This window comes from Panthera pardus, unplaced genomic scaffold (assembly GCF_024362965.1).
Source record: "Panthera pardus isolate Hobbes unplaced genomic scaffold, ASM2436296v1 HiC_scaffold_16, whole genome shotgun sequence".
In the NCBI taxonomy this organism is placed as follows: Eukaryota; Metazoa; Chordata; class Mammalia; order Carnivora; family Felidae; genus Panthera; species Panthera pardus.
This window is the reverse complement of record NW_026526721.1, coordinates 48654279-48677598: the sequence shown is the minus strand read 5'-3', so window position 1 is coordinate 48677598 and position 23320 is coordinate 48654279. Positions and strand designations below refer to the sequence as shown.

At 35.0% G+C, this 23320-nt stretch overlaps 1 protein-coding gene across 7 annotated transcripts in view; it reads left to right on the top strand.

Moving 5' to 3' along the window:
• Positions 1–23320, top strand: part of SENP7 (SUMO specific peptidase 7) — a 149226-nt gene that overhangs the window by 113690 nt on the left and 12216 nt on the right. For 6 of the 7 annotated variants that reach the window (XM_019448231.2, XM_019448230.2, XM_019448227.2 and 3 more), the window contains 6 exons: positions 3512–3545; positions 12201–12380; positions 13978–14240; positions 15899–16032; positions 17633–17749; positions 21760–21882. In XM_019448231.2, coding sequence (XP_019303776.2) covers positions 3512–3545; positions 12201–12380; positions 13978–14240; positions 15899–16032; positions 17633–17749; positions 21760–21882 — 851 coding nt within the window. The remainder of the gene's footprint in view (positions 1–3511; positions 3546–12200; positions 12381–13977; positions 14241–15898; positions 16033–17632; positions 17750–21759; positions 21883–23320) is intronic. The other variant, XM_019448229.2, reaches the window with a different exon arrangement.

Below are 23320 nucleotides of genomic sequence, written 5' to 3'. Positions count from 1 at the left end.
TAAAGAATACCTATAATCTTGCTTGCCCAGAGACAATTGCCAGTAACTCTACAGTGTATATATCATTCTGTATTCTTCGTTAGATACATATATATGTTTAAATCAAAAGCATGTGACATATATACTGTTTCGTAACTTGCCATTATTATATGAAGTTAGTTCATGTACCTATTTGGGGGTATTTGTGTTGTCCTTAATTCCTGACTGTTGGGACATTTTGGTTGTCCCAGTATTTGTTATTGGTAGTAGGGGAGTGCAAATACTCAATAAATGTGATAAAGTAGGTTTTAAAAATGTGTTTCATGTTTGTTGGAACATTTGTTATAATTGAAATGAAAACTTAAATGTTTAAAGGAAAATAATTTAGTAAAATAAGGCAAATATATGCAGGTATAATATATGTATATGAAGAAATACTGAGAAGAATTCTACAAAAATTAAAACAGTTATGTTACTAAGGAGAGAGCATAAGCAATTTTAGAAATTAAAAATAATGCATAACATGCAAAAGGGAAAAAGGGAAAAGTCTTAAAACTTTCAAGGATTCGGGCACTTGGGTGGCTCAGTTGGTTAAGTGTCTGATGTTGGCTCATGTCATAATCTCATGGTTCATGAGTTCACACCCCTGATTTGCACTGTCAATGCAGAGCCTGCCTGGGATTCTCTCTCTCTATCTCTCTCCCTCTTTCTGCACCTCACGCACTCGCATGGGTGAACTCGCTCTCTTTCTCAAAATAAATAAATAAACTAAAAAAAAAAACTTTCAAGGATTCAAAAGACGTATTTATTTTTATTATTTTTTAATGTGTATTTACTTTTGAGAGTTGGGCAGAGAGGGAGGGGGATAGAGAGAGATAGGGACACAGGATCTGAAGCAGCTCTGCGCTGATAGCACAGAGCCCCACGTAGGACTCGAACTCACAAATTGTGACATCATGCCCTGAGCTGTAGTCGGACGCTTCACTGATTGAGCCATCCAGGCACCCCACAAAAGACTTTTTATATAATCTCTTTTCAGACACTGTTCATAATGCTCTGTAACTTAGAAATTGAAGAATTTTTTGTGGGGGAATAAATAAGATAATTAAACTCAGTCATTTTCCAGATGTTTAATGAGTATTAATGTGTTGTTATAGAGGGGCGCCTGAGTGGCTCAGTCGGTTAAGCATCCGACTTCGGCTCGGGTCATGATCTCATAGTTCGTGAGTTCGAGCCCCGCGTCGGGCTCTGTGCTGACAGCTCAGAGCCTGGAGCCTGCTTCACATTCTGTGTCTCCCTCTCTCTCTGCCCCTCCCCTGCTCATGCTCTGTCTCTCTCTGTCTCAAAAATAAATAAACATTAAAAAAATTAAAAAAAAATAAGTAATGTGTTGTTATAGATTAGCTAGAGATAGATATTGTTCTCACTCTCATGATAATTACATTTTAGCTAAACCAGAAAAATACCTAGAGTGGGAAACTACTTAAATTAGAGCCCATTTTCATAAAGTTGGACATTTAAGTTAGTATTATTGTTTTTTAAGGTAGAGAATGCTGCAATGGACGTGAACATTTTAGTTTTTATTTCTCAACTTTGTTGATAGTGGGACAAATGTTTATTAAGTACACATTGTGTTCAGAGAACTATACTGGCTTTTGTAAGAAGTTACAAAATGGATATGGTATGATTTCAGAGAACTGAGTTTACCTTACTCTGACAAAAACATCTGCCTTATTTTCCCAACAGGGGATTAAATTTTTGCTGGGAATAGGGCTTTGCTTTTGGGAGACGTTACATGTTGGCTTAGTCATCACACAAAGGTGTAAATGAATATCAGATCTTTGCCATGCTGAAAGATTTGGTAGGACAAGAATGCTTATTGTGGAAGAATGAGAGACTGATGACAAAGTTGAGGCCAAGATACATAAATACACTACTTCTAATTCATAATTTTATAGTAATGTCTATAAAATCTCAAAAGCAAACATTCCTTATATTCATTTTTCTGTAACTAGTTATTTACATTTGCCAAGATATATTTTATGAGATTAAAGACACAGTGAAATAAGTCAAAATTTGAGAAAGGAAAATATACACCATATATATGTGTGTGTGTGTATGCATATATATATATAAACAGTTGTGTGAAAGTGACAGAATAATGAGATGTATTTGACTAAATTAAACTAGATAATACACTTAATCAGATGCTGTGTCTAATGATAATTGCTCCTTTTGATTAAGGCTTTTAATCTAAAGCTGACAGAGGTTCAGTAAGTTACCTAAATTTACCTACTTAACTGTTTGTATAAGTGGTAGAGTTAGAGATAGGATTTGAACCTCAAATTCAGCTTTTAACTCATATGTCCGTTTGCTTGAATTTTGCTTTAGCGGCTGACTTAGACTCTGCAATATGAGTTTTATATTTCTGAAACTACAATATGAAGTAAGTCTTAAATTAGAAAAAGAAATGGAGTCGCAGTAACCCTGTGGCTTCACTGGGCATTGTTTGCTACTTGTCTGGAACTCTGTTGGTAGTAATTTAGGTAACCAGGTACCAAGACCCTTTTTGATTTTGTTTTGTGTTCACAGACTGTACCCTTCATTTGGTAAACAATTTCACAAATGTATTGATCAAAAGAGAACCTGAATAATAAATAAATAGGTATGAGTTTATTTGGCATTAATGGAAAAACAAACTTAAGAGCACAAGCCTATTTTAGGTAGAACATGTAAGATTTAGGTGCTCCACGATTCTTGAGTTTATTATAAAAACAATACTTAAGGTCAGATGTATACAAAAGATTCCTAGAGAAAATTAGTGTCCTGGCACAGAAAGAGCAGAAAGAACAAAAACCTGGCTAAATCCTCAGTTGGAAGGGGATTTGTAACATGGAAAGAAATATGAGTGCCAAAATGTCAACAAAGCCAAGAATTAAACCTTGTTTTGTGGTTTATTTACCAAAATCACTGATACCTTGTTGGGTTTCTTGGCAGTTTCTTAAGACTTTGTCTTATTTCTTCTATAAATATTCAGAAAACATTTTTGAAAATATGTTAAATAAAGTCTTACTGGTTTTTACAAATGAGCATATTGAGAATTAAATTACATGTGCTGGGTTCTTCCATAAAAACTAAGTCTTTACATTTTCTTGGTTTATTGATAAAAAGACTTGAGGGGCTCCTGGGTGGCTCAGTTGGTTAAGTGTCCGACTCTGGCTCAGGTCATGTTCTCACGATTAGTGGGTTCAAGCCCCACATCTGACTCTCTGCTGTCAGCATAAAGCCTGCTTCACATCCTTTGTCTCCCTCTCTCTCTCTGCCCTTCCCTTGCTCATGCTCTCTCTTTTTCTCTCTCTCTCAAAATAAACAAATAAACATTTGAAAATAATAAGAAAATAAAAAAAAGGCTTGAGCACTTTTAGTATCGACTTTGAATATATACTTGTGTTTGAAAAAGAAAAATTGAAAATTTTGAATGGAACCATATGTTGAGTGGTAACTCATTTTTGCTTTTCTGTTTTTTCTTTAGTTCACGACAAAGTATGTTAAGATCCCATTTCAAGGTAAGCTATCATTGTCTTATGATCTTTTTTTCACTGTAATTTTGAACATAAAATAGCAAAACTTTGAAATCTTTCTGCAGCCATATTTTTTTCCAGTATAGAAATTAAGTAAAACTAAGGTTAATAATGTGTTTCTAGTTAACACTTTTTTAAGCAGCTTCAAAAGGTGTTAAAGTGTCTTATAACATCGAAAATAGTAAACTATTGTTTTAATGGCTTGAATAATAAGGGACTCATGGTAACTTTTTGGGATTAACAGAAATAAAGTTTTGATAGCAAGAAGATTTTGGTATGATGAAATGTATGAAAAATAGGAAGTGTAAGGAAAATTTATAATGCTGTACAAAATATGTGAAATGGTTTTGCATAGGAGTTAGGAGAGATTTTTAATATCTTTTCTTATCTGAGTAAAGCAAAGTAGATGTGAAATTGTACCTATAATATGCAAAGACTCAGAACGTTTTCTTATTCTTTCCCCAAGTAAAATCATTTCAGAATAATAATGACACTAAGAAAAATAAGAAGCAATAGAGAATAGTCTCTTTAGAGAATGAATAAGGAAAAGAATGAGGAAGAAAAATATACACAAATATCCACTTCACAAGTGAACTAGGGAAGAGAGGAAGCTTCTGTTCCAAGACTGAAGAAGTGATCAAAGTAATTTTAATCAGACTCTGCAGGTACCCATGCACAGAACCACAATTGTATATTATGATAATCTAATAATCAGGAAGCTGCTATAAGTGGTAAGAATAATAAGGCTAGGCACAGAATAAATATATTGATATTCCTAATTAGGATGTTTAAACAAGTTATGGAATAATATAACATTAACTTCTAAATAGAAGAAACAAAAACCTATGATTTAAAAGGAAATAATTTCATAAAAGAAAGTGCTTTTTTTCATTAAAAAAATACCTATGTGACAGTGCTTCTCTCATATTCTTTTTTTTTTTTAAATTAACTTGAGGTACAGTTGACATGTAACTTTATATTAGTTTCAGGTGTACACCATAATGATTTGGTATTTGTATATATTGCAAAATGATCCTGACTGTATGTCTAGTTAACATCTTTCCCCATACACAGTTGCAAAAGGTTTTTTTTTTTCTCTTTTGGTGATTGATGACTTTTAAGATCTCTCTTAGCAACTTTCACATGTGCAATACTGTATTAGTAATTATAGTCACACACTTTAGGCTGTATCCCCGTGACTTATTTATTTTATAACTGTAAGTTTATACCTTTTGACCCTCTTTACCCATTTTGCCCACTCCACCCTCTGTCTTTGGCAACCAGTAATCTGATCTCTATATCTGTGAGCTTGTCTGTGTGTGTGTGTGTGTGTGTGTGTGTGTGTTTTAATTTCACATATAAGTGATATCATGCAGTATTTGTATTTCTCGGTCTGACTTAGTACAATGCCCTTAGAGCCCATCCATGTTGTCTCAAATGACAAAATTTCTTTCTTTTTAGTGGCTGAATAATATTCCATTTTATATACATAACACATCTTCTTTATTCGTTCATCCTTCGATGGATACGTAGGTCATTTCCATATCTTTGCTATTGTGAATAATGGGACAGTGAATGTGGGGGTGCATGCATCTTTTTGAGTTAATGTTTTTTCTCTTTTCTTTTGGATAGATACTCAGAACTGGAATTGCTGGGTCGTATGGTAGTTCTCTTAATTTTTTGAGGAACCTACAGACTGTTTTCCACAGTAGCTGCACCAGTTTACGTTTCTACCAACAGTGTTCACGGTTCCCTTTTCTTTTTTTAATGTTTTATTATTTATTTTTGAGAGAGCACAAATGGGGGAGGGGCAGAGAAAGGGGAACAGAGGATCTGAAGCAGGCTTTGTGCAGATAGGCCGACAGCAGTGAGCCCAGTGTGGGGCTTGAACTCACAAACCACGAGATCATGACCTGAGCCAAAGTCTTGGACTCTTAACCAACTGAGCCACCTAGTGCCCCAAGGGTTCCCTTTTCTCCACGTCCTTATTAACACTTTTTTTTTTTTTTAATAATGACCATTGTGACAGGTATGAGGGGATATCTCATTGTGGTTTTGATTTCCATTTTTATGGTGATTAATGATGTTGAGTGTCTCTTCATGTATCTGTTTGCCGTCTGTATGATTTCTCTGGAAAAATGTCTATTCAGTTTCTCTGCCCATTCTTCTTCTTCTTTTTTTAAAGAGAGAGATTGCATGTGCATGCCCACATGGGGCAGGATAGGGTGGGGAGGGTGGAGAGAGAGAAGGAGAGGGAAAGAGAAAGAGGGTACCTTAAGCAGGCTTCATGCCCAGCATGAGCCCCATGTGGGGCTCAGTCTCACTATCTTGAGATCATGACCTGAGCTGAAAACAAGTCAGACACTTAACTGAGTGAGCCATCCAGGTGCCCTTCTGCTCATTAAAAAAAAAAAAATTTTAACGTTTATTTATTATTGAGAGAGAGACAGAGACAGAGTGTGAGCACGGGAGGGGCAGAGAGACAGGGAGACACAGAACCTGAAGTAGGCTCCAGGCTCCGAGCTGTCCGCACAAAGCCCAGCGCAGGGCTTGAGCACAAACTGTGAGATCATGATTTGAGCCAAAGTCGGATGCTTAACTGACTGAGCCACCCAGGCATCCCTCTGCCCATTTTTTAAATGGATTTTTTTTTTTCTGTTGGGTTCTCTGGGTTCTTTATATATTTTGGATATTAACCCTTTATCAGATATATGGTTTGCAAATATTTTCTCTCATTCCATAGGTTGCCTTTTCATTTTGTTAATGATTTCCTTTGCTGTGCAGAAGATTTTCAGTTTGTTGTAATTCCACTACATCATCTATAATCTATAAAGACCTGTGTAACAGAGCTACTTCTCAAATATGTATGATACAAACCTCAAAAATAATATTTTAGGTTTTAATAGTTAATATTTATATCTTGTTTCAAATATTGCTTTTATAACTTTTCTGTTCCAAGTGATTTTTGAAAGACATTTTTAATAAAAAATGATGGAAAGGTTCACGAGTTCAAGCCCCACATTGGGCTCTGTGGTGACAGCTCGGAGCCTGGAGCCTGCTTCACATTCTGTGTCTGTCTCTCTCTGTCCCTTCCCTGCTCATGCTCTGTCTTTCTCAATCTCTCAAAAATAAACAAGCATTTAAAAAGTATTTTAAAATTAACAATTAGGGAAAATACTCTCTTCAGTAGTAATGGCTTTATGATTTTGTAATATAAGAGGAAAACATTAGTCTTCTTCCACAAATTCTGTATATGCATATATAAAAATCTTTTATAAACAAGGCATGCATATAAAAAGGTTTTTATACATAAGGAACCTAGATCTAAATGTTTATTCTTTTTCTGTAGTAGCTGAGAGAAATAATGATTTACATATTTATATTAGCTATTAATTTTGTTTGGCTGTGGCTTAAAGAAAATAATTTATTTTTCCTTTCCAAAGAAGAATTCCAGAGGTAGGCTGAAGAGGGCTGATACGGTGTTTCGTTTGGTCATCAGAGGTCCTGGCCCTATTGTTTTTGTACTGTGTCATTCCTAATGTATGACTTCTATTTCTAAGTTTGTCTCATGGTCCAAATGGCTGCTTGTACTTTAGTCATCATGTTTGCGTTCTAGGTAGAAAGCAGGAGGAAGGGGAAAATGGTAAAAACAACAACAACAACACACACCTATTTCTTGTCTTTTTAAAAAATTTGTTTATTTAGAGAAAGAGCGCATATGCACGGGAGAGGGGCAGAGGGAGGAGAGAGAAAGAGAAAATCTTAAGCAGGCTCCAGGCTCTGTGCAGAGGTCGATATGGGGCTTGATCTCATGACTGTTGTCATGTCCTGAGCCAAAATCAAGAGTTGGATGCTCAACCAACTGAGCCACTTAGGTGCCCCTCTCTTGCCTTTTGAAGGAGGTTTCTTAGATGTGCATGCCACCTAACTTCTACTTACATTTTCTTAGCTAGAAGGTAGTCCTTTGACCACACATCTATTTGCAAACGAAGCTAGGAAATAGTTTCTAACAGCTAAGTATCTTGGTTTCTAAATAAAATTAGGGTCTGTTACTAAGATCGCTAATAGTGGGTAGGACAGATGATAGACAACTCCCATTTTCAGTTACTGCTATATTCCTGTTACAGAATAAACCAAATATTGGGGGAAAATTTGGTAATGAGGTAAACTTTCCTTAATGATGGTGTTAAATCTTTTTTCTAAAGAAAATTAAGCTTTTATGCCAAGAGGTTGGTACATTTGGATTAATAATAATTGTCTAGATTGCACAGAAATAATATCAATTATTTGGGGTTATGAGCTGACTGAGGAAGAAATGCTGAGAAGTTTCCTGAAGGTTTTTACTCTTTTAATCTGTTTGTCTTTGCTGCCAGTTTCACTGACATTTTTCAGAATGGGGAAGTTACATAGCTTATGGATTAGAAGAATTATTGTTGTTAAGATGTCCATACTACCCAAAGTGATCTGCAGATTCAATGTAATACCTATCAAAATCTCAATGACATTTTTTATAGAAATAGAAAAAACAGTTCTAACATCTGTCTGGAACAACAAAAGACCCCAAATAGCCAAAACAGTCGTGAGAAGAACGTGGCTGGAGTCCTCACACTTCCTGATTTCAGACTATATTACGAAGCTATAGTAATCAATATAGTTTTGTATTGGCATAAAAACAGACACATAGAACAGTGGAACAAAATTAAGAACCCAGAAACAAACCCAGGCATATATGGTCAGTTAATTTTCAACAAAGGAGCCAAGAATATACAATGGAGACAGGATAGTCTTTTCAATAAATGATGTTGGGAAAGCTGTACAGCCACAAGGAAAAGAATGAAACTGGACTCCTACCTGAATTATATACAAAAATCAACTCAAAATGGATTAAAGCCTTAAATGTAAGATCTTAAGCCATAAAACTTGTGAAAAAACTTATCCCCAATGCTTTTTTCTATCATTCTTGGCAATGATTTTTTAGGATTCGATACTAAAAGCAAAGACAGCAAAAGCTAAAATAAACAAGTGGAGCTACATCAAACAAAAAAGCTTCTGCATAGCAAAGGAAAGAATCAGCAAAAAAGAAAAAGCATTCTGTGGAATATCTGAGAAGGAGTTAATATCCAAAATATATAAAGAACTCAGAGAATTCAGCAGGAAAAAAAAGTCTGATTGAAAAATGGGCAGAGGAACTGAATACACATTTTTCCAAAGAAGATATACAAATGGCAAATAAGCACATGAAAAGATGGTAAACATCACTAATCATTTCAAAAATGCAAATCAAAACCACAATGAGATATTCCCTTACACCTGTTAGAATGGCTATCATCAAAATGACAAGAAATGAGCAAGTACACTGTTGTTGAGATTGTAAACTGGTACAGCTACTGTGGAAAATGGTCTATAGACTTAAGAAATTACAAATAAAACTACTATATGATCCAGCAGTCCCATTTTTGGGTTTATATCCAAAAGAAATGAAAACGGGATTTTGAAAAGATATATGCACCCCTCATTATTCATGTAGCCAAAATTTGGAAGCCACCTAAGTGTCTGTTGATGAATGGATAATTTTGTGGTGTATATGTACAATGGAATATTAATCTTGAGAAAGAATGAAATCTTGCCATTTGCGACAACATGGATGGACCTTGGGGGCCTTTACTAATTGAAATAAGTCAGAGGAAGACAAATACTGCATGATATTGCTTATATGTGGAAACTAAAAAGGCTGAACCATAAATACAGAGACTAGCCATCATGGTTACCAGGGACTGGGACATGGGGGAAATGGGAAGATGTTGGTCAGAGAGTATAGACTTCCAGTTATAAGATCAATAATGTACAGCATTGTGATCACAGTTAATAATACTGTTATTATATACTTGAAAATTGCGAAGAGAGTTGATCTTACATGTTCTCATCATGAATATGAAATGGTAGTTACAGAGGTGTTAGCTAATGCTTTGATGGTAATTGTTTTGCAATAAATATATCAAATTAACATTAGCTTAAACTTACACAATGTTATATGATAATTTTATGTCAATAAATTTTATCTGGAAAAAATAAAATGAAAGGTCAAAGTAAGTGTAAAAAAAAAAAGAAATATAAAGCAGAATAGCTAGGTAAAGAGAGAGAGGGAGATAGGGAGAGACAGAGCAGACTTTAAATGGCCTAAGTCAGTATGAAAGACTACAAAATAGATACAAAGAGAAAGAGAACAAAAGAGTAATGAAAAGAAAAAAGTTTAAAAATACAAAGATAGAATAGAGGGAGGAATGAAAGGAAAGGAGAAAGGAGAGATAAAGGGATAAAAGAAGGAGAGAAAGGGAGGAAGTTAAGAATGGAAAACAGGCAGTATACAGCAAGGTAAGAATAGAGAAAGAAAAGGACAGTGAATAAATTAGACTGAGAAAAGATAAAGAAAAAAAGCTATCAAAGAGAGAAGAAAAAGGAAGTGGCCAAGATAGGAAAGGGGAGGCAAGAGAGAGAAGTTTAAAGTGATGAGTGTCTAAGAATAAAATACAAAAGAAATGAAGAAAAGAATGTGGGAATGAGAGATAAAAAGAAGGGTTTGAAAGGAGGAGCCAGTAAGAAAATAAAGTACAATAGTGGACAGTGGGGAAAGAAATCTAAAAGTAACTCAGTCAAAATGCTACAGTAAAAATAAGATTGATGACTGGGTGCTAGATAGGATGGTAGACAGATATGTAGGCAGCTGTACAAAATACAAATAGATCCATAGGTAGGTGATGGATAGGTAAGTAGGTAGCTAAAGATTGATAGGTAGAAGCGATTTTAAAAAGGATTACCCAAGAAAATGTCAATAAATAAGAGGCAGAAAGAGAGTTAGAAAGGGAAAGAAGAAATGTAAAATGTTTTTAAAAATTTCCATGAAATAGAGAGTAAGTAGGCAGGTATGCATGCAGACAGACACAGAGGAAAAAATTGAAACACAGAAAAGGAGCAAGAAAAAGGCATGGAGAAATGGAATAAGGGAAGGAGAGAATGAATGAAGGAAAGAGGAAATATGAAAGAAATAAAGACAAGATGTTTAAAATGGATTAATTGATCATAAGAAAATATTTAAAAGTAGAATGGCTCGTGTGGGAACATTAAGATGACTAGTTAAGTATGTAAGTACTTACTGTAAAATGCTTTTCAAACTTCAGTGTTGAGTGATATGAATCATCTGGGGTTTTTGTTTTTGTTTTGTTTTATTTGTAAATCAGTTCTGATTCAGTACATCTAAGGTGTGGCCTGATATTCTACATTTGTAACAGGCTAACAGGCTCCAGTGTGATGCCAGTGTCTCAGGCTCAGAAGTAGATTTTAAGTAGCAAGGTGCCAGGAGATAATAGGAGGAGGAGTACGAAGAAATTTGTTTCAAATAGGTATTCATCTTGAGTTTATACTTAACCAATACTTGTATTAGTTGTTCAACTGCTTGTTTTCTTAAAGTTGGGTCAGATGACCTTCAGGACTTCTTTATACCAGTTCTCTATTTCTTTGAATTAAAAAAAAAATCTTTAGGAAAGATTCTTTTGCTAACTCAGAGAAGGACCCATAATTCTAGGTGATTTCCTAGAAGTTTCAAGAAGTAAAATCTAATCTGGAAGAATTTTATTTTAAGTTTTATGTATTTATTTAATCTCTATACCCTATGTGGGGCTTGAACTCATGGCCCTGAGATTAAGAGTTACATGCTTTTCCAACTGAGCCAGTCAGGTGCACCAAAACATGGAAGAATTAAAAAAAAAAAAAAATAGGGGCGCCTGGGTGGCTCAGTCGGTTAAGCATCCGACTTCAGCTCAGGTCATGATCTCGCGGTCCGGTCCGTGAGTTCAAGCCCCGCATCAGGCTCTGTGCTGACTGCTCAGAGCCTGGAGCCTGTTTCAGATTCTGTGTCTCCCTCTCTCTCTGACCCTCCCCCGTTCATGCTCTGTCTCTCTCTGTCTCAAAAATAAATAAAGGTTAAAAAAAAAAATTAAAAAAAAATACTATCTTAGACCATTCAAAAGCTCATGTTATTTTTGAGAATCTTTTGATAGTGGCTAGTCTGTATAGGGGAATGCAGATATTTTAGGAGAAGAAACATAAGAATAAATTGGCTAATGATAGCATTTGGGGATTTTGGTTGATCATATTAACCAAGATAGAAATATATAATTTTCTAAGTTAAAACCGTGCTAGTTGTCTGCATTGATAAAGTCGTCTTCTTTCCTTTCTTCCCCTCTCCCCCTGCTTCCCCTTCTTCCACTCCCTCTCCCCTCCCCCACTCTTCCTCCTTCTCCTTCTTATTTTATTTTTTCCGGTGATATAGCACTTGCAGTAAGAAATCTCTCTGGACAAGTTTATATGCTATGAAAATTCAATTTCATATTTCTCTTTCCTGAATATAACTGAGATTGATAATTATTTGGGCCTTTCTAATTGCAATATGATCTTTTTTATGCTAATAATATTGTTTGAGGTATTTCAGCCAAGGTTAGTGAAGTACACTGGAAATGATTTTTGTAAAACTTCACATATCCTTCTTTTTGAAAAACATCATGTATTAAAGAAGAGTCATAAAGCATATCAGTGTTAATTCCTAAATGGATAATTTATTAACTTGTTACCTTTTATTTGTTTCAGTCTCCCTGAATGAGGTTTCATTGCTAGTGGATACCACACATTTAAAGAGGTTTGGGTTATGGAAAAATAAGGATGATGATCACAGTAAAAGGAATCAAGCTATCCTTTTCCTTTGGGTCTCTGCAAATTATCTTCAAGAGATTCAGACCCAACTAGAAAACTCCATATTAAGCCAGCACTGTGAGTATATGAAATATTTCTATATTTCAGAATAACCTGAGAAGTCCTGTGTATAGTTTTCTTCTAAAACAATTTAATAGAATGTAATTATTTCATTGAATTGAAATTAAGTAGACTTGATTAAAAATAATTTTAGCCCTTAATATTATACAAGGTAAATTATTTATTCTACACAATTTCTCCTGATAATTTTACTCAACCAAGAGAAATTATCTGGTAAAATGAAAGGAATACTTTATCTTTTAGTCAGTTGCCATCCTTGGCTACCTTTCTTATGAATTTCTTGCCCTTGTTGCATAAAGAACTGTGGCAGCTAATCAATGGCAAAGTTAAATAAAATACAGAAGTCTTTACCTTCAACATTTTCTTTAGTTTTTTAAAAAATAAAACCTAGTTACTTATATATATCATTTCTCTAAGACTGGATTGAATACTTTTCTGTATGTTCCCATAAACTGGTCTGTATATATGCATCTTAAATATCTCCCAACTTTGTTTAGTTTTCAACTCCGAAAGGAGTCTAGTTTAGAATTGGGTAAATCAGATTAGTAACCTTCTTTCTTACCTCTTTGATCTCTCTACCTTGCTGTCTCTACTCCCTTATATATTAAAGATGTTAAGTAGTGAATAAATTTTATACCTTTAATATTATAGTAGTCCCTCCCTTATCCATGGAGGATATATTCCAAGAACCCCAGTGGATGCCTGAAACCACAAATAGTACTGAACTTTCTATATATTATGTTTTTTTCCCTAGACATACCTACATACTTTCCTATACATGTGAAATTTAATATACAAATTAGCTACACTAAGATTAACAATAATAACTAAGAATAATTATAACAATATCCTGTAAGAAAAGTTACATGAATGTGTAACATCTTCTTGTGATTATGTGAGAAGAGGGAATGCTTATATGATGACATGAAATGAGGTGAATGACACAGGCATTTTGATGTAGTGCTAGCCTACTGTTGACCTTATGGCAACAGGCCAGAAAAAAGATCTGCTTCTGGACTGCTGTTGACCAGGGGTAACTGTAACTGTGGAAAATGAAACCATGGATAAAGGAGGACTACTTAGTTACTTTGCTGTCCTACTTCCAAATTAATTGGGAGAATTCATGATTAAATATCAGAGAAGTTGGGGGGAATAAAACTAGCCATTTATAATTATTATGGGTGGAGAGAATATAATTTGAGACGATTGTTGAAATGTTTGATGAAACAGAATGATTTTGAAGGAAGTGTTTGGTTGGTTGGAATAATTTTTTAATTGGTAGATTTGATAAATGGAGGAGGCTAGAGAAAAATAATTAGTTCCTTAGTTATCATTCATTCATTTATTCATACATTCATTAACAAATGCCAGGTAGTAGAGATACAGTAGCTAATGCCATTGTGAAGTTTCCATTTTAATGCAGGAGGAGTTTAAAACTTGGGTTTTGAATCTAGGTTACTAATAGCCTGTTTGGGGATTTAATTTCCCTCGGTTATTAACTAACATACAAAATGCTGTTATTAATAATTAAATTATTTATAGTCCTCTTGAAATATAATACTTGATTAAAATTGATTTATTTTTTCTTTTATAGCAAAATCCAGTGAATTCATTTTTCTTGAGCTATACAATCCTATTTCACAAAGAGAAGAATTGAAATTAAAAGATATTATGACAGAAATAAGTACAACCAGTGGAGAATTGGAACTTTCTTATCCATTGTCTTGGTTTCAGGCACTTCCTTTATTTCAGAACCTCTCTTCAAAAGAAAGTTCTTTTGTTCATTATTATTGTGCTTCGACTTATTCTTTTCCTGCTGTTGCTGCTGAAGAAATGAAGATGAAATCAGTGTCTCAGGTTAGCATCTGATTAATATAATTGTCAAGTTTTAGTAAAAACTTTTCCCCTGAAAATCAGGTGATTTCAAAATGCTGTGTTTTGTCCTAAGTGCTCAGGAGTCAACCTGAGGGAACTCTGAATACCAAACTAAAATAGTCTTATTTTATTTTTAATTTATTTTATTTTTAAGTAAACTCTACACCCAATGTGGGGCTCAAACTCACAACCCCAAGATCAAGAGTCACATGCTTCACTGACTGAGCCAGCCAGGTACCCCACAGCTAGAATAATTGAATCAATAAAATCAGTAATGATAACATGATTATTACCAAAGAATAAAATAAATACCCAAAATCTATATTGATACAAATAAATTTCAGAATCAATGAATGGAAAATACTGATGGTGGATAATTGACAGTTCTTTCTTAGGAAAGTATTTAACTAATAAATGTAAAAGGAATAAAAATTACAAAGCCACCATAGAAAAACCATAGTTAGGGGCACCTGGGTGGCTCAGTCGGTTGAGTTTCTGACTTCAGCTCAGGTCATGATTTCACAGTCCGTGGGTTTGAGCTCTGCATCAGGCTCTGTGCTGACAGCTCACAGCCTGGGGCCTGCTTTGTATTCTGTGTCTCCTTCTTTCTCTGCTCTTTCACTGCTCACACTCTGTTTCTCTCTCTTTCTCTCTCTCTCAAAAAAAAAAAAAAATAAATAAATAAATAAAATACATATATATATTAAAAAGAAAGAAAAACCATAGTTAATGATTGTTACAGGCAAGGCCCACCAAGAGATACTAAATTTAATGGGTAAAAACTTAAGGAGAAACAGGATATGTGCATAATCTCAAAGTTTCTCAGCCAAAATATTTATTTATCACCAAAAGAAAAGTAATAACTTTACAGTGGAGAAATGTGGCAGATATCACCAGGAATAAGATACCGACATGGTGTACCTGTCACATAATACACTGAGAGGGTACATGACTTCTCTGGTATTTTCCCCAATATTGTGTAGCCTCAGTCTAATCATGAGAAAAATCAAACAAATTCAGTTTCAGAATAACTGACCAGTACTCTCGAAAATATCAAAGTCATGAAAGACAAGGAAAGACAGGAATTAAAGGGTACTGATACAGAAAAAAAGATATTAGTAAAAAAACTAGTGAGATCAGAATAAAGTCTCTAGTTTATGTTATTATTCCAATGTTAATTTCTTAGTTTTGAAAATTGTACTGTGGTTATATAAGATGTTAATATTAGGGGAATCTAGGAGAGGCTTGTATATCTCTGCCAAATACCTCTAGAAAGAAATTTTTTAAAGTTTGCTATGACAAATATAAACTTTTTGTCTTTTAAATTTTATTTTGTCCTATTTATTGTATCTTTTCATTTTGAACTGTAAAGTTTTCACATTGTTTTTTAATTATAGAGCCCAGATCTGTAACACTTCAAGTTAAACTTTGATCTTTGTATATACAATATGTTTTGGTCAAGAGTGTTATTTTGATTCAGCTATATCTTTGTAGAAACTCCAAATGTATAGATATAACTCATTGATACTGATTTAGTCACATTTTCTCATAGAAGTTTAGGTTTTGACTTTGTCCTTTTGAGAGCTAATGTGCATTTATGTATTTATAAGGAAATCTTTTTCTTTGCCATTTCTTGTCAGCCTTCAAATATGGATAGAACCAAGCCTACTTACACCTTCCTACAGAAGCAAACTAGCGGTTGCTACTCACTTTCTATTACATCTAATCCAGATGAAGAATGGCGAGAAGTCAGGCCCACGGGACCTGTTCAGAAGTATGTACTACCATAGGCTGTTTGTGATAGGTAGACACATTAGTAGTTTTCAGTCATGTTGCTGATTTTAAGTAGTTTGACTTTTTCTTTTTAATTGAGGTATAGTTGACATACAATATTATATTAGTTTCAGGTGTATACCATAATGGTTTGACAATAGTTTGCCTTTGTAAATGTTTTGAGTTTTATTCTTAAAAAAAAATTTTTTTTTTACATTTATTTATTTTTTGAGAGACATAGAGAGACAGAGCACAAGTTGGGGAGGGGCAGAGAGAGAAGGAGACACAGAATCTGAAGCAGGCTCCAGGCTCTGAGCTGTCAGCACAGAGCCTGATGCGGGGCTTGAACCCACAAACCGTGAGATCATGACCTGAGCCTAAGTCGGACACCCAACTGACTGAGCCACCCAGGCGCCCCAGTGTTTTGAGTTTTATTCTTACACTGATGGTTAGTGATAGAAATAATAATTTTTTATTTTAGAGAAAGTTAAAAACATTTATTAAGAAAACAGTCAGTGCCATTCCATTATTTTTAGTAAAGTATGCCTCAATTTAAGGTACTTTGGAGTTTATCAGAACTTTCTTTTCTGAAGTTGCTATGTTACTCATATTTCCTCTTTTATGTGTCTTCTTAGGGTGGTCAGGCAGAATAGGGATTCTGTGCATGTAAGGTTGACTTCTATTCTTCTGTGTGATTCCTTTTTTCTGTTAAAAAAAAAAGCAAGTGAAAGAATAGGATAGAAAATAGCCAATAAAATACTATCATATTAGCATTTAAAGTTTTCACATATTCTTATTTGATTTAAGTGCTTTGGTTGCCTAGATTAAATCAGTTGAAGTTGACTCCATCTTCTTGAATCTTTCTAGTTCAAGAAGTATAGTTATACCTTTATTTTTTACTACATTTGTGCAGTGAGGACCATCCTGTCTATTCCAAGATTATAGTTGGAAACTCACAACTGCTCTTCTGAGTTTTAAGAAAAGGTGCCAGAAGAAAGATGCCTAATTAGTTGTCATCTGTTTCCTACTTCTTTCTGGTTGTGTTATAATTACTTGTTTCCTATATTCTGTTAAGTTTTACATTATAAGCACTTTATTATAAGCAAACTTGCTTCTCTGCTCCCTTGTTATTTCTGTATTGTTCGGCTGTTGGTGTAGACTAGCCACAAGTAGAAGAACATAGTTTTTGACTGCTTGCTCTTTTGAATGGAAAGGAACTAGTCTTGGGGATTCAAACTTAGAGTTGGAAGGTAGAGCACAGGAAAATCTTTCATGGTTTATTACATCAGTGTGTTGAAAGTTAAAAAATGTGCAGAAGAGAGACATCTTAGATGGCATTATAACTGAGACATAACGTATTGGTTAGACAAATATGAGACTAGGTCACATGGGAAGGACTGGAAACGAAAAGATAATGGAAGTACTATTAGTAGCTTCTGAAAATAAAGGAAAAAATAATTGCTTGTATTCTGTCAATTATTTTTACTCTGTACATTATAGTTATTGAATACACTGCCCTAGTATTGTTCCATATAACAAATCTCTTTGATACTAGAATTTTCACTACCAATGTGTTTTAACTTTAGTTTTACTTTTTTAAGGTTGATTGTATATCCTCCACCACCTACTAAAGGGGGATTAGGAGTAACTAATGAAGATCTGGAATGCTTAGAAGAAGGAGAGTTTCTTAATGATGTAATCATTGATTTCTATCTTAAGTAAGTACAGTGATGAATGATCTCATTTGTTTTATCAGTTTTGATGTGAACTTTAAACTGCATGTCTATCACTGAAGTATTTTAACTCTAGCTAAAAGTAACCTGCCAACAATTCAGATTTTAGAAATTTTTGCCGGGGCGCCAGGGTGGCTCAGTTGGTTAGGTGTTCGACTCTTGATTTCAGCTCAGGTCATGATCTCACAGTGGTGGGATTGAGCCCTGTGTTGGGCTCTGCGCCAACAGGGTGGAACCTGCCTGGGATTCTCTCTCTCTCTCTCTCTCTCTCTCTCTCTCTCTCTCAAAATAAATACATGTTGAAAAAATTGTTTTGTTTGCCTACCGAGGTTTTCTACAGTTGACTACTTCAGTTTGTATATACTCCAGAAGAGTTGCTATTTTTTGTTTGTTTTAGTTTTTGTTTATTTGTTTATTTTTTTTATTTATACTTCTTAACTGTTGTATTACTGTGGTGAAGGAAGTATCTAAAAATTACAGATCACTTTGGGAAAGGAAAAGAAGCAACTCTGTAGTTATCTATTCTGTCTTCAAGTGCTGTAAGAGTTACCTGTCATTTAAAAAACCCATATCACTATGCCATTAAAAAATAATTTTCAACTTTGCATAGCTTAGTTGAAGGAATAGGTAGGAAGGTTTTATAAACTTTGATGCAAAGTTTCTAGCCTGCATCTTTCCTGAGTCCTATTGTTTACGTATACTAGCCTTATTCCAGTCACTCAGGCTCTGAATCTCTATCACTAGCCCTTCATCTCAGATATTGTACATTTGACCTCTAGAAGTTTGATCTGGGTCTTTTTTAATATCTTATACCTAGGGCCTCCATGAATTAGGAGGTTTTCCGGCCTGTCTGGTAAGAACAGGCACTATTCTTGTCACTGGCTCATTCCCTCTCATCTTTTCAGGTAGTTCTCACCCCAGCATTTTCCTCACACGCATGCAATGGTCATTCTTCTAAATACTTGAGGAGGACTCTGCAGATGTCTGGAGTTCTGTTTATCTACGACTCTTCCCTTTTTAGTATTCTGATCTGTAAATTCTAGCTGTCTTGGTCTCTCCTGACTTTCAGCATCTCAATGTGGAGTCTGCCACCTGGGTTACTCCTTCCTGTGCTGCCACCTGGAAACTACCAAAACAGTAAACTGGGGCATGAGTGGAGCTCACCTTGTTTATTTCTCATTTCTCAAAGACCACTCTTCTTTGTTGCCTGATGTCTAGTGTTTTGAAAACTATTGATTCACATGTATTTTGTGTGATTTTTCGCTTCTTTCATCCAGGTGGGTAAATCTGGTCCCTATTGTTCTGTCTTGGCTGAAAGCAGGAGTCTTCATCATCATTGACTCTTCACCCTTCCTTCCCTATCTGCATACTCAGTTGCCAATTTTAGTAGATTCTGTCTCTCAAATTCATTTATTCTTTTTCTTCTGTCATCATGATTTCCTAGTACTTCTTATCTGAATTGTTATTCTGTCTTTTTAGCTAGTGTCCTTGTATTTTTTATCTCTGTTTTCCTGTGCATTAGGTGTATTATGACCACCAGTATTCTTCTTAAACCACTCTATGAATGCAGTTCCCATTAGAAACTTACAGTAATTTCTTATTACCTGTCAAAATGAGTTCAGACCATCTGGCTTTTGAGAGTCTTGATAATATGACACTAATCTATCTCTTTAGCCTTTTACACGTATTTCATAGTCCAGCAAAATTGAATTATAAACAGTTTACTAAACAAAGCCTATTCTTAGTCACTCTTCTGCCTTAATGCCCTGCTCTCTTGTTTCTTGGAAGACTTTCCTCTTTATCTCAACCTGTTGAAGTTTTATTCCTCTTTCATGGTTCCTCTCAAATGGTACCTTCCTCAAAACTTTTCCTCATCTTCTAAACAGATATTACTAATTCCCATAATACTCCATTTGCATCTCTTTTATGTTACTTATAATATTTTTCTTTATTTTTTTAATGTTTATTTAATTTTTTTTTAGAGAGAGGCAGAGCATGAGCAGGGGAGGGGCAGAGAGAGAGGGAGACACAGAATCCAAACAGAATCCAAAGCAGGCTCCAAGCTCTGAGCTGTCAGCATAGAGCCGGATGTGGGGCTCGAACCCATGAACTGCAGGATCATGACCGAGCTGAAGTCGGACACTTAACTGATTGAGTCACCCAGGCACCCCTTATTTTGCATTATTTTAAAGTTAGTTGGTGATTTTTTTTTTTAAATTTTAATGTTTATTTATTTCTGAGACAGAGAGAGACAGAGCATGAGTGGGGGATGGGCAGAGAGAGAGGGAGACACAGAATTCGATGCAGGCTCCAGGCTCTGAGCTGTCAGCATAGAACCTGATGCGGGGCTTGAACTCACAAACTGTGAGATCATGACCTGAGCCGAAGTCGGTCGCTCAACCGACTGAGCCACCCAAGTGCCCCAGTTAGTTGGTGATTTTATGATCATTCTTATTCTAAAGGTTAAGCATCTTATGTCTTTTTTCAAAAAAAATTTTTTTTAATGTTTGTTTATTTTTGAGAGAGAGAGAGAGACAGAGCGCAAGTTGGGGAGGGGCAGAGAGAGAGGGAGACACAGAATCTGAAGCAGGCTCTGAGCTGTCAGCACAGAACCCGATGTGGGGCTAGATGAACGGTGACATCATGATGTGGCCCGAAGTTAGAGGCTTAACCAAGTGAGCCACCCAGGCACCTCCATCTTACTTATTTTTGTATCCGTATAATAGTGCCAAATTTATATTTGGTGAGATGAACTGGATCATATTGTTAGTCTTTATATGTTTTATTAGAATTAATGAATACAATTTTATTCCTAATTTATTTCCAGTAGTACTTTTCTATATTTCCTATTCACTAAATTACCTGTTTCTCTGTCTCATTGACTTATTTTCAGAGAGGATTCTAACTTTAGTGTTGTTTTTTTTTAATAATTTTTTAATGTTTTTATTTATTTTTGGGAGAGAGAATGCAAGTAAGGGAAGGGCAGAGAGAGAGAGGGAGGCACAGAATCAGAAGCAGGCTCCAGGCTCTGAGCTGTCAGCACAGAGCCCAATGTGGGGCTTGAACTCAGGAACCGTAAGAAGATGACCTGAGCCAAAGTTGGATGGTTAATCGACTGAACCACCCAGGCGCCCCCTAACTTTAGGTTTTAAATGACTTTCTATTTATTTTTTAAATTAAGGTGTAACTTTCAAGTAGTAAAGTACATAAATCTTAAGTGTGCAGCTAGTGAATGTTCACAAATGTATGCACCCATAATATCATCATTTAGATCAAGGTAAAGAACATTTCCAGCACACCAGAAGCATCCTTTGTGTCTCCTTCCATGTAGCAAAGCCTGTCCATAACCACATTTAAAAAAATGTCAAGTTGTATTGGTCTTCTATGCTTTTTTTCTTAAAGCAATTACAAGGTCATTTTTGAATCTTCAGAGATTCAAAAGCAGTTAAGAATAGCAGAGTTCACTAATATGAAGAGTTTAATCACTAGATGATTCAATTACAAGCTTATGTTGAAGAATTGTTTTAGTAGAAATGGACTCAGGATTTATATATTGGACATATCTCACAGTAATTAAATTTTTTCTAGATTTATTTTAGGAGTGTCATGGTTTCAATCTTATCTCTGTGTGGTATTTGATTAATATTTCCTTCTATACTCACTCCTCTGGATTGTAAGCTATATGGCAGCATGTACTACCCCCCCTTTCCCCATTTTATGTCTCTAATGTAATTATGGTGCTCTGCACATGTTAGGAATTTGATAAGTAATTGTTAAGTAAATGAGTTAATAAGTGGGCAATTTCTGCTTTAAACAATCTTGATGGAAGGTGAGGTAAATAAAGAACAATTTTAGCTGGAATCTGAGCAGATTGCAAGATTGCTTTGAATCTAAGTGGTCATAAAAATGAAGATTTACAGAACACATAAGATAATTGGGGGAAGATTAGGTAAAATCTAAAAATAACTTACTTCTGTGGTTTTGCTATTTTACAGATATCTTATATTGGAGAAGGCATCAGATGAACTTGTTGAACGAAGTCACATTTTTAGTAGCTTTTTCTATAAATGCTTGACAAGAAAAGAAAATAATTTGACTGAAGATAATCCAAATCTTTCGTAAGTCAGTCTTTCAATGTACTTCAGTTTTAAGAGAAAAATATGCTGTGTTGATGCTTCTAGTAAAAAAAACTTCTTACAGTTTTTCCTAGAGTGATCAGTATTACCATTTGTGCAGGCCTTTCAGCTCTTTCTCACCCCACTGTTCTTTTCCCTATCAGAGGAGGCTGACTCTTGCAGGCTGCATTTCCAAGTGCATGTTCTGTGGGGGACACTGGAAGTTGGAGGGCAAGGGAGGAAAAAGTCAGGTTATTTCTTTGTTACCCTCTTTGCATTGGGCAGTGATTTTGGCAGTGGCTCTATTTCCTCTATGGGTCCCATCTTATTTATTTATTTTTTAAGTTTATTTATTGAGAGAGAGAGAGAGAGCACATGTGAGGGGAGGGGCAGAGAGAGAATCCCAAGCAGGCTCCACATTGTCAGCGTGGCACTCAACACAGGGCTCAATGCGGGGCTCAAACCCAAGAATCGTGAGATTAGAACCTGAGCCGAAATCTAGAGTTGGATGCTTAACTGACTGAGCCACCCAGGTGCCCCTATATTTAACTTATTTGATGGCTTCCTGTTCTATTTTATGTATATAGAAATTGATGGTTGGTACCATGCATTTAATCTTATGTTTTGTTTTAAGATTACTAGTCATTATTTGGCATAGCCACCTAGAAACTGATGAAATGAAAGCAAGTGGATTCTGCTGTGGTTTTAAATTTTAAAGTAATTTTTTAAAATTAGAAGTTACATGTTTGATCATATATAAAAGTAATATAAAACAGTGTTACATAAGTGGCATATTCCAGGGTAAGACATATATAAGGTACTAAGATACTATACTTCATATCTTATATACACATACATACACACAGTTGACCCTTGAACAACATGGATTTCAACCATGGGAGTCCATTTATATGCAGATTTTTTGGGATAAATACAGTACATGTATATACTGTAAATACTGCAAATGTATTTTCTCTTCCTTATGATTCTCTCAACATTTTCTTTTCTTTAGCTTACTGTATTATAAAAATATATAATACATATACCACAAAATATGTGTTAATTGGCTTTATGTAATCAGTAAAGCTTCTGGTCAACAGTAGGCTATTAGTAGTAGTTAAGGTTTGGGGATCCAAAAATTATATAGGTGGGTTTTTAACTCCATGGCGGGGCTCAGTTCCCCTATCCCCTCACAGGTAAATACTTAGGTTAATGCTTGGCCTGATATATATGTAATTAGTTATCACACAAAGAATTTCTACAAATCAGTAAAAAAATAAGAAGATAGCCACAAAGCAGAGTGGTAAGGGGTATAAACCTTAATGGTAAATAAATCTCTGACAAGAAACTCCAACTACTAGTGTAAGGGAATTGCAGACTAAATGATGCACAAACCCATTACTATGGATTATGAGATGCTGAGAGATCTGGCTTCTGCCCA